This window comes from Ictidomys tridecemlineatus, chromosome 5 (assembly GCF_052094955.1).
Source record: "Ictidomys tridecemlineatus isolate mIctTri1 chromosome 5, mIctTri1.hap1, whole genome shotgun sequence".
NCBI classification, from domain to species: domain Eukaryota; kingdom Metazoa; phylum Chordata; class Mammalia; order Rodentia; family Sciuridae; genus Ictidomys; species Ictidomys tridecemlineatus.
The window spans coordinates 111078170-111090205 of NC_135481.1; the positions used below are offsets into that span (position 1 = coordinate 111078170).

A 12036-nucleotide genomic window follows, 5' to 3' on the forward strand; every position below is an offset into this window, starting at 1 on the left:
TCTCCAGACGCAGTGCCCCTCCCGCCATCCCAGCCCCAGCACTGTGAGCCCCACAGGTCTGTCTGACGTCATAGGCCACCCCAGGGTGCTGTCAGGGCGGCGCAAAATGGCAGAGGGCAGCGATGCACAGGGCTCTATGTGCCTGGATGCCGGAGAGCTGAGACCCTGCCCGGCCAGAGCGCGGGGCTGCCCCTGCACCCGCTGGCTGAGGGTCGACCCGTCGGGGCTTCTGGCACCGGGCGCCGTCTGGCAGGTGGGCTTCTCTGGGGGTGCGGCCCCCACTGCTGGGCACAGAGCACAGGGCGGGTCCTAGCACTTCCTCCCTGCAGCCCTGCGCTGGTCAGCCAGCAGGTGACGTCACAGAGCCGTGGGGGTCAGATGACAAAGGCACAAACATGAGCCAGTGAACTCACATTCCTCCTGGAAGTCCATCCTGAGACGGGTGATGGGAGGTGCCCGGAGGGCAGCTCAGAGTGTGGCTCCTGGAGTCGGGAAACCTGGGGGCGAATCCTGCTAGAGCCCAGCCCCGCCTTGGGCAGGCACCTTCACCTTTGGAGAATCCTGGATTTCTCACCTGCACCTGCGTCTGCAAGGACTTGTTGCCACGAGGACTAGAGAAGTCAGGGTGTGTAGAACAGTGCGCAAAAACTGCCTGGTGCATAATAAATGCTCGATAAAATGCGAGCTAGCACAGATCACCCCAGTGCACGCGGTGTGAGGAGGTGAGGCAACTTCGGGGGCTGGCGGCTGTTTGGGTTTAGTGATCAGCAGCGCTGTGTGACGGGGTCGGGCTGTCTTCAGATGGGCCAGAGGAGTTTCAGTGTCTTCTGACTCGGGGAGGTGACATCTTAGAGTGGTCTAGGTTTGCATTTCTCCGATCGCCAGAGATGATGGACATTTTTTCCTGTGTTTTTTGATCGAATGTATATCTTCTTCTGAGAAGTGTCTGTTCAGCTCCTTGGCCCATTTATCGATCGGGTTGTTTGTTTTTCTGGTGTGAAGTTTTTTGAGTTCTTTATATATCCTGGAGATGAGTGCTCTCTCTGACATGTGTGTGACAGAAATTCGCTCCCCAAATGTAGGCTCTCTTTCACCTCATGGATTGTTTCTTTTTCTGAGAAGAAGCTTTTTAGTTTCAGTCCATCCTATTTATTAATTCTTGATTTTATCTCTTACTTTAGGAGTCTTGCTAAGGAAGTTGGGGCCCGTCGGATGGCAGCTCTCAAGAATACAGACGACAATCCGTGTTGGCGAGGATGTGGGGGAAAGGCACACTCGTACACTGCTGGGGGGACTGCAAAACGGTGCCCCCAGTCTGGAAAGCAGTATGGAGATTCCTGGGAAAACTTGGAATGGAACCACTGTTTGACCCAGCTAAGGACTGAAACTCAGCATACTGCAGGGACACGCCACATCAATGTTTATAGTAGCTCAATCAACAAGAGCCAAACTGTGGAAGCAACCTAGATGCCCTTCAGTGGATGAATGGACAAGGAAACCGTGGTGTATACACACAATGGAATATTACTCAGCATTAAAAGTGAATGAAATCATGGCATTTTCAAGTAAATGGACGGAGTTGGAGAGGATCATGCTAAGTGAAGTGAGCCAGTCCCAAAAAAACCAAAGGCCGACTGTTCTCTCTGAAAAGTGAATGGTGATCCGTAATGGGGGAGGGGGCATGGGAAAAATGGAGGAACTTTGGGAAAGGGGAGGGAGGGGCAGGAAAGATGGTGGAACGAGAGGGACATGATTGTCCTGGGTACATGTATGACTGCACATGCGGTGTGACGCTACATCACGTACCACGGGAGAAATTAGAGGTTGTGCTGCAATTGTGTTCAAAGAATCAAAATGCCTTCTGCTGTCATATGTACCTGCCCGTGGCAAGCTTGGCAGTGGAAAAAAGGTCGCCAAAGATGTCCACGTCCTATTCTAGAACCTGGTAATGTGTTAGCCTACGTGGCCAAAGGGACTTTGAAGAGGCGACCAAATCAAGAATCTTTTTTTTTTTTTGGTACCAGGGTTGAAATCAGGCCCCTTTACCACCAAGCCACGTCCCCTGATCTTTTTATTTTTTGTTTTGAGACAGGGTCTCACTAAGGTGCTTAGGGCCTCTCTAAGTTGCTGAGGCTGGCCTCAAAGTTTTCACCAGCTTCCAATCGCACCGCCCTGTGGAGACCAGGACATTCAGACCACCCCAGTCATCCCCCTGCCTCAGGCTCCCAGACTGCTGGGATCACAGGGGGCACCACTGCACCCAACCCCATCAAGACGGGGAGATGATTCTAGATGCACCAGGGAGGCCTCCTGGGGTTTTAGGTTTCTGACAGTGAGATGGGAAGCAGGAGGGTGGTCAGAGAGGGAGCTGTGACTAAGGTCACTCTGGCTGGATGATGTCACCCCTGGCTTTGGAGATGGAAAGAAGCCACGGAGAAGCTGGAAAGGCAAGGAACAGCTTCTCCCCTTGATAACTCAGAAGGAACACAGCCCTGCAGTCACCTTGAGTTTTGCCCCTTGAGACCCATTTCAGACTTCTGACTTCCAGAACTGCTAGATAATAAATGTGTGCTGTGTTTCTTGGTAAATTTTTACAGCAGCAAGAGGAAGTTAAAACGGTGTGTATTTTATAATCATAAAAGAAAAAGCTGTTTGCTAGAAAGAAAAAAAAAGAGCTGTAGGTAATTGTATTAGTTAGTGATGTGTTACTATAACAAAACACCCGAGGCAGCTAACTTAGTAAGAAAGGAGGAATATTTAGCTCAGTTTTGGCGCTGCAAGGGCACAGTGTCTGAATCCGCTCAGTTGTGGTGGGGACCTCATGGTGATTGGTGGATGGCAATGTCAAGATAACGGGTCACCTCTCTAACAGGAAGCAGAGAGGCTGCATGCAGGGGGCTCCACCTTGTATAACTAGCCTCCTGTGAGAACTACCAAGGAGTCTTATGAGAAGGGCCTTACTTGGGCATGCTCCCCGGGACCTGAGGTCCTCTGACCAGGGTGCCACCTCCAAGGTTTTCACCAGCTTCTAGTAGCACCGTCCTGCAGAGAGAGATCAGGACTTCAGCCACCATGGACGTCTGAAGGACACACCGGCCAGTTAGCCTCATCCCTCCCTGGAGCTCTGCCGGCTGCCAGTGCAGACAGGAGCAGCCCGGATCCAAGGAAGAGCCTGGCCCAGGATCTTAGAAACCAAGGAGTGAAATTTCTAAAACATCTACTAAGTCGACAGCCGGAGAGTTTAAAGACCCTGAACTGAGAACTCTCGTTGTTTTTGAGACTTCTACACATTTCTTATTTGATTTCATTGTTTTAAAAAACTGTCAGTCACATAAAAACAGTTGTAAAAAATCAGTCACATCTGGACAGCCATGTTTTAAGAAAAGCTCTGGAGGGGACGTAAAGTTGATTTGATATCTGGGTCAGGGCGCCTTCCGGCCCCTTCTGGCCCATTCCAGGACGGGCTGGCCCCGCTGCCAACCGGCTGGGCCTCGTCATCTAGCAGATGACTCAGGGGACCCTGAGCCTCGGGCCTGTGCTCACCGTCCCCCTTAAAGACAGAGAACCTGGGACTCCCTCAGGGTGGGCCCCTTCTTGTCACTCAATGTCACCGCCTTGCAGAGGTGTCTCCTCTTGGTTTAAACTGGCCTCCACTCCTCCCTGAAGCGGCTCCCGGAGGCTCCCCCTGTCGGGTGGTTGTCTCCTTTATTTACTCCTATTATTCATTTGCTCCCTGTCTCTCCAGCCCCCAGCTCCCCAGGCCAGGTCCCTGGGTCTGCTGCAGGTGCAGTCGTGGGACGAGGAGGCTGAGACGGGACTGTCACCCTGGCCAGCTGTGCCTGGGGAACCTCAGGGTGGCTCTTCCGGGTGCCCCCTGTTCCCAGATGCAGCTCTGGGGCAGCAGGCCTGGGGTCTGAGGCTGAGGCCCAGGTTTGACTGCCCTTGTCCTGCCGTGGCCTGGGGGTGCCGTGTGGGAGAGCAGTCCTGGCTTGGCCTGGGGACGACCACCAAGGCGTGGGCGGTCCAGTGGTGTGACAGGTACCCTGGCCGAGTACGCACGTGCCCAGCCGCACTTCACGTACAGTTGGAAGCTTTGCGAGACCTTGTTCTCCCCACTTGGCAGATGAGCCGACTGAGGCTCAGAGAGAACCAGTGACCACCTGAGTTTCCCCAGAGCGCAGGAGGCCAGGCCCAGGTTCAGCTGCAGCCCAGCTGGCCCCACGGCCCGAGCCCCTGGCCCCCAGGAGCCGCTGGCATGAGCCACACACTGGGCCTCTCAGGGTGGGCCTCTTGCCCTGCTCAGGCCTCAGCTGGACCCGGAGCCCAAGGATGTCCTCTGTGGCTGTGGAGGACAAGGTGAGAGGCGGCCATGGCTGGGGGCCCCTAAGCAGGCCTCGGTTGAGCTGGTGTGGTGGGCAGGGAGGGGGGAGCCTCGGCCCAGCACACCCAGCCCCCCACAGCCCCCACCTTCTCCCCCACACCGAGGAGGGCGTGGACTCCCGTCCATGTCTCCAAACCACTGTGGGAGGAGGAGGGGACAGCAGCCTGCTAGGCAGGAGGGAAGAGGAGATCCCTGATGGCACAGCCCTGGCCAGTACTATGCTGGGTCTGGACTGGGCTCTGTTAAAATGTCCAGCGGCCCTGAGAGGCCCTTGTCCCTTGGAGGTGATGTGACCAGGTAGAACTGGATTCCAGCCAGATCTGTGCGACCCACAGCCCAGTGGTCACCAGAAACATTAGTGTCCTCGGGGGTCAGGGGCCAGATGGCAGAGGATGGGGGAGGGGGTTCGTGAGGCCTCGGCAGCCAGCTGTCCAGCTGGGACTCCTGGCCACCTCCCTGCCGCCAGCTCACTCAGGAGCTGTGTGACAGGCCTGGCCCTGAGCCCCCTGTGGTGGTCCTGGGGGTACTGTCCCCTGCCTGGCACTCCACAACCCTGCTGGCCACCTGCTGGCTCATGTCCCAGCCTAGAAGCAGGTGACCATCCCCATCTAAGCATGAGGCCCAAGAAGGACAGTGACTCAGGACAGCCCCCAGGGAGGCACAGAGCTGGAGCGGGTCCCCCAGGTCATGTCCTTGAGGAGGGGACCCCAGTCTGATCCCCAAAGACCGTCTGGGGGAGCCCATTGCTGTGTGAGGTGTTTTCAGGGTGTCCTTTCCTGGTCCCGCCTAGTGAGACCCAGGTGGGGGCAGCAGGATGAGTGACCAGGGTAGGAGGAAGGTTGGTGGCCGCAGAGGCAGCTCTGAAGAGTGACCTCCAGGGCCGGGCCTGGCTGCTGTGCAAGTGGGTGTGTGTGGAAGGTCCTGGGGCCACTGCAGCCTGTCCACCACCTGTCCCTCCTCTGACAGGACCTAAGCCAGGTCTGAGGGTTTGCCTGGAGAGTGTGGGTGCTTTTGAGGTAGGAAGAGGGACAGGGAGAGGAGCCAGAGAGAGGCCGGGAGGGGGCGAGGGAGGGGTGCAGGGAGTGGCACCAGCAGCCGCAGGGCGGCCACTCAGGTGCGGTGCCCAGGGAGCCACTTACAGCCTACAGCATGATTGGTGCTTGGCCAGGACAGGGTGTCCTGTGGGCAGATGCACGGGACCACCTAGGCTGATGTGTGACCATCTTGAGGACGCTGGGCCGAGGTGCTGGTGGGCGTGAGGGTGGCGAATGGGGCTTTGAGATGTGGGGTGGGTGGCACGGAGGACCTCCTGAGGAGCGGAACTCAGGGTGGATTAAGGCAGGACACAGGGGTTTGGGAGAGTCACGGACGGGGAGTTCGGGGACAGTACTTCCCGGCATTTCTCAGACACCTTGTACAGGTGAGCGCAAGAGCGGGCCCAGGTGCCTGGAAAGATCTTGGCCTCCAGGGCCGCCGTGGTGACCCTGGGCCCAGGGTCTATCTCTTTTTCTCTTTTTCTGAGTTGGCACTATTCTCAGGCAGCACCCTGCCCCCCATGCCAAATGGCCCCCGACAGCCCCCAGGTGGTATCTCTTAGAACACGACATCTAGCAGAGAGAGGCCTTTCCCCCATAACAGTGCCATGACTAAAGTCCGGGGGGGGGGGGGGCGGGGTCTTTTACTGACCTTGCCCAACCTGCCGCAGTCACTGGAACTGGAGGCTATCCAAGCCAGGCCCTGTGCATCCCTGAGCCCTGCGGGTGGTTCTTCTGCGGGAGTCGGGCATGTTGGAGGGAAGGGGCGCTAGGCGGGCTGATGGGCACAGATGCCAAGGCAAAGGCCTGGCCTGCAGGAGGCAGGAAGGCTGCTCAGGCCCAGCCTGACCTCTGAGGTTGAGGTCCAGGGGGGAAGAGTGAGAGCTTTCCTTGTAGCGCCCAATCCACTGCAGGATGCTGCCTGGCCAAGCCTGGGTCATGGGCTCCAGTCTCAACCCGCTTCCAGGCAACATGGGGCGAGTTGGGAAGGGTGAACTCCAAACCCAAAGCAGCTGTTGCAAGAGGAGGTCTGCATACTGAGGACAGGGAGACGTGTACTGAGAGGATCCTCTGACGACAGGTGAGGAGAGAGGCTTGGCTGGCCTCTGGCAGGGAGCCACAGAACCAGGCCCAGGCCAGACTCGGGGTGTCTCAGAGGCTGCTGTCTCAGGACATCCCCAGGTGGCAGCCTCCCCTGCTGCCTGAGCCGCCTGATGCCCGGGGGAGGGGGACATGCCCAGAGCAGGCCTCAGGCACAGACGACTCTCCACCCCAGGAACTAGGTCACAACCCGACCTCCAGTCTAACAGCTTTTATGAAAGACATGAGCCATGGGTCCATTTAAAAATCATTTTTTTATTAACATCATCTTCCCATTTAGCCAAGTGTCTGCCATGTATAAGGAATGTCGGTAAATATTCCATTTGAAGCTTCTTTGTACATATTTCCATCCATAAATAAACTCTGAATTCACATAAAAAAGTTAAACTTAAATAACTCATATTTCCTTCTCTTGTAACAGGCATATATTGGTAAAATATAAATATTCTTGGACTCAGGCTTTGTTCTAAGTGAGGAGAACAGTAATTCTTCACAGGGTACAATTATGGACAATAAACCGAGAAACCGCCAGCTGGTGTCCTGGCGTGGACGGGTGCTGAGGTGGGAACAGAGGATTCACATTTGGTTTCTGGGCTGTGGTGGCCGAGCAGAGGACAGACAGTTGTCTTCTTTACAGCTCTGATAAAAATAATCTGTTCTGCCACTGAGTCTCACCTTTGAATCTACGCTTCTACCTTGGCTGATTAACTCCATAATCATTTCACTTAAAACTCAGATGTCAGCTAACCAGATATGGCACATAATCCCTGTGAGCCCCGCCAGAAGGTTCAGAGACTGTCACCAAGCTGGCCCAACAGCAGAGGGACGCGCGAGGAGCGAGTGGCGATGGGGTGGTTGGTGAGCTCGCTGTGGTCAGTGGGACATCCCCCGGGGCCTCGGAGCGGCAGAGCCACCCCCGGGCCACAGGGTGCTCCCCGGGCCCAGGCAGAGCGTCCTTGGCGAGCGAGGCAGGTGAGGCAGGGCCTGCTCAGAGCACGCGGGGGATGATGGTGAAGGGCACGGCCGGGCTGCTGGCCTCCAGCTCCAGGGCCGTCAGGAAGCACTCGGTGGCCGCAGCGTCGTTGCCCTGAGCTTGGAGGACCTCGCCCAGCCCGTTCCACACCTCGTGGGCTGTCGAGTTCACCTGCACCGCGTCCCGGAGGATCTTCTCTGCCAGGCTGTAGCGGCCCAGCTGGTGAAGGATCAGCGCCTGCCGGAGGCAGAGAGACAGACAGACAGTCAGACAGGTCAGAGAGCTCTGGGCACCTATTTGTTCCTTCCGTTTTCAGTAGTTCATGGAGGTGGGAATGTCACTCCAGTCGGCTGTGAACACAGTAACTTCTCAAGAGATCCCTGTCTCAGGGCGATAGTCAAAGCAGTGGCTTGGGCCCCGTGGAGCTGCAGGAGTTTAGCCATCTTTGACCCAAGAGGCAGCTTCCTGTGGTTCATCTGCAAACTACAACCAGGAAGGCACCAACTGCAGAGGCACTCTCTGTGCCGCCTCAGGGTGCCCACGGGCCACGTCCCAGCACCCACCAGCCTGATGGAAGGCTATCGTCACCTTTTGGGCTTTGACCTAAAGAAATGTCACTGGGGCCACTGCTGTCATGCTGGTGATGACACACTTCTTAAAGCTGCTCATGGCCTCTTGCCCTAACCCAGCCCTTGGGCTCCACGTCCCCAGCTTGCCCCATCTGGGCCCTGCACAATTCCAGTCAGGGTGTGTTTGTATGGGCCCCAGAACATCTGGTCACACGGTCCCCCCTCGGCCTATCCAGAGCAGTGCCTTCCTACACTTCCACTCCAGGGCTCCGCTGTGGGGAGGGAGCTGGGGTCAGAGCAGCCTCTTCGCTGTTAGACCTCTCATGGCCACGAACACTGCCCAGAACACGCTCTGTCTTCTTTTGGATCAGTGGATTTCACGTCTTTTTAATAGTTCTGGGAAAACTTGGCAAAATGAGATCTCACTGAGAAAACCCCTAGTTTTATGTATAAACAGTCACAACTGAATTGTTCCAGGTGAAGGGCAAAGGGCAGGGAGCCCAGTGTCCCCCAGGGCTCCCACAGTGGCCCTTGATGGCCATTTGAAGATTCTCCCTTTGGGCCAAATTTCTCCAAAGTGGCCATTACTGGGTGAAAAGTCAGACTCTTTCTAGGGTTCTCCAAATATGTGTGGCTCTGTGGGAAGGCTCGCCTCCCAGCCAGACTCTGTGGTGGCCTGCTCCTTTCAGTGTGGCTCTTCTTTGTACTAATGTCACCAATGCAACACCTGCTCCTGTGGAAATCTCCGTTTCTTCAACAACCATCGAGGTTTGCTCTCCCAGGCCTCCTATAAGAGTCTTCTATAAGACTCACCTTCACTCACTAGCATAACTTTCTAGCCTTTGATGTCCCGTAGCCCCGGGGATGGAACCCAGGGCCTCATGCCTGCCAGGCAAGCACTGTACTACTGAGTTTTATTCCCCGTCCTTTTAAAACTTGGCATCCTGTGGCCTCAGCTTCCCGAGGAGCTGAGATTACAGGAGGGTATCATTACATGCCTTTCCTTTGATTTTGCGCTTTCTAGAATTCAAGGTATTTTAAATTAAACATTGATGATTGATGACTTTTTAGGGTTACTTCAAAGCTTAGTAAGTTCTCCTTTGAAAGATCTGACACGTGATTAGACTATTTTTTTAAACATTTATTTTTTAGTTGTAGTTGGACATAATACCTTTATTTTATTTTTATGTGGTGCTGAGGTTCGAACCCAGTGCCTCACACATGCTAGGTGAGCTCTACCTCTGAGCCACAACCCAGCCTTGATTCTGAAACGCTCTGGCAGAAGAGAAGCATTTCTGCCCCTGGATTGAGCTCCACCAGGCCTTTCTGCCCACCCGTCACACTGGCAGTATTGCCTCTGCCACCCAGTGAGTTGAGACAGGAAATGGGGCCATGCTCCCGTCACTCTGAACCATGTTCTCGGAGGATCTGAGACAATCCTCTTGCCTTTGCTGTTATTTATGTATTTCCTGACTGCCTTGTCCTGTATCATTCCAGGTGAATGCTGAAACCCCTCTGTTCCTTCCTTTGGGATCACACTGGTCTTGCCTGGCATTTGGGTGTGTGGACACCCGACACCTTCCAGGCTAGTCTTTCCACCAGGAATGTGACATGGCCCTTCTCTTAGGTGGGGTGTGCAAGTCCCCACAAGGCCAGTCCAGACTGCTCTCCAGCCTGGGCTTCACCTTCGGTCTCTTGGAAGCAGGATGGCCGGTGCACTGACATGAACAAGGTGCCTGCCAGCCCCAGGCTACGCCCGAGCCACAGGCTGCGTGGCACGTGTGCAGGGGGCAGGCGGGCTCACCCTGGAAACACATGTCTGAGACAAGCTCTGTGCAGTAGTCGGGCACCTCCAGTGGGCAGCATCCAGGCCCAGAGGGCAGCGTCCAGGCCCAGAGGGCTCCTTGGGCGGACTTCCCACCAGAGCCAAGAAAAGCAACCTGACTTCCGAGAGTCACCCAGACCTAAGACCAACTGCGAGCTGGTGGCCAGTGGGATGCCAGCCAAGGGGACACACATCCCCAGGGCAGTGTGAGCCCGAGGGTGGTCCTCTACTCAGAGGTGGAGGAGTGGGAGCCACAGGTCTAAGAAGAAGAGAGTTCAGAAAGCTGCTCGAGGGAAAGTGGAGGAGGAAGACGCAGAAGGAGGAGGAGAAGAAGGAGCAGGAGCCAGACCCTGCAGAGGACGCGTCCCAGTCTGCACAGGATTTCCTCCAGCCCTCTCCATCCACCTTAGAGGACAAGGGAACTGGCGCAAGAATAGGCAGATGCTCAGCTTGGGCCGGGCTTTGTAACAGGACGAGAACCCACACGGCCACAGTCTTGACAGCAGATGTTTCCCCAGTGTTGGTGACACATTGAGCACTATCCTAAGTGCATTTGATTCCCAGGGGACCCAAAGCCATTTCACATGGGCACGGCTAGGACCCTTGTGCAGCAGGATGAGAGGGCTGCTCCCACTGCCTCGAGAGCCCAGTGGTAGCCCCTGGCCTGGGGCCCCAGTGCCCCAACCCCTACTTTGCAGGTAGGCTCCTGCAGAACCTGCTTCTCCAAACTCCTAGGGCCTGCCTGGTCCTCTGTGCGGAGTGGCAAATAATCCTGCCATTGTCCAAGATGGGGGGTCTCCCCACCCTGAGGGGCAGCCAGACATGACAGGAGACCACCTGCCCAGGATGCAGTCAGCAAGACTCCTGCTCCTGCTGCTTCCTTCTAGGGGAGGGCCTCAGCCTCGCCTCGCCTAGAACATTCCAGTGTAGCCCAAGGAGATAGGAGCAGGCAGGGACTCGTACAGTGGGGCTGAGCAGCGGAGTGAGGGTTAAGATAGGGGTTCGCATCCCCCAGGGGGCTCCATGGGCTCTCCTGCCAGGAGGCCCCCTGTATGCTTCTGGCAAGAGTGACGGGGACCTCGGCATGGTGTCAGACACAGGTGTCAGACACAGGTGTCCTTGCTCACTTGGCTGCACTCGGTGTGGCCAGACCCTGCTGCCGTCTCCCTCTGTGGGAAACCCCTCGCTGTCAGGAACCATGTGGGCACCTGACTTGGCTCCTCTCCTATTGCCTTGGCTCCTCTCCTATTGCCTTAAGTGCAAGGAGGCAGCATTCAGAGGCCATGTTCTTGCCCAAGGTCCCTGGGCCAATGGACACAATTTGTAGGCTGCCAAGGCCACTAGACTGTGCTGCCCACCAGACTGTGCTGCCCTTGGGCCTTGTGAAGAGAGGCTAAGGTCTCTGCAGGCTCTCAGGCCACATCTGCGTCAGTAGTCAGGTTTTCCTCGCTGAGACCAAAATAGCTGAACAGAACAACTTAGAGCAGAAGAGCTTGTTTTGAGCTCAGTGTCAGAGGTCGGGGCTGACTTCATTATTCTGGGCCCCGAGGAGGGGCCGAACATGGCAGAAAGGGGTGGGAGGAGAAGGGATGATCAGCTCATGGCAACCAGGAAGCAGAGACAGAGGGGGAGGAGCCAGGGACGGAATGTATAATCCCCAAAGGCAGGCGTCCAGTGACCCACTTCCTCCAGCCAGGCCCCCCTGCCTACAGTTACCACCCAGTGATCCATTCAGTGATTAATCCACCCAATGGACCAACCCTCTCCTTAGGTCACGGCTCTCATGATCTGATCCTAATACAGGGGCTTTTGGGGAACATGTCTATCCAAACCCTAGCAACACCCTGGTGCCCTCAGGCAATAACTCAGTTGCATCTGGGCAACAGCCAAGGGCAGCAGCGCTCTCCCCTTTCATTTCTCTGACCACTAATGGTCCATTTGATTGCTTCGCAGGACTGGGAAATGGCTCCTCTGGAGGCACCGCTTTTCTCTGGCTTAGGCCTGCATCCTGATGTTCATTCCTGACCAGGAGGGCTCCTTGCCTCTCTCTGGTGGCTCAAAGGTTGGCTGAGATCTTAAGGTTTGGGGTGGCTGCAGGTGCCACAGCACTGGGGTGTCCTGTTAGGCAGAAAGTGGACCAGTCAGGTGTGGAG

General features: G+C 56.0%; 1 protein-coding gene across 8 annotated transcripts in view; it reads right to left on the reverse strand.

The window, feature by feature from the left end:
* Window positions 1-6751: 6751 nt before the first annotated feature.
* Window positions 6752-12036, reverse strand: part of Ttc7b (tetratricopeptide repeat domain 7B) — a 228913-nt gene continuing 223628 nt past the window's right edge. For 7 of the 8 annotated variants that reach the window (XM_078050715.1, XM_078050713.1, XM_078050708.1 and 4 more), the window contains one exon: window positions 7372-7726. In XM_078050715.1, coding sequence (XP_077906841.1) covers window positions 7505-7726 — 222 coding nt within the window. In that variant the 3' untranslated portion in view covers window positions 7372-7504. Of the gene's footprint in view, window positions 7727-12036 lie in introns of all 8 variants that reach the window. The other variant, XM_078050709.1, reaches the window with a different exon arrangement.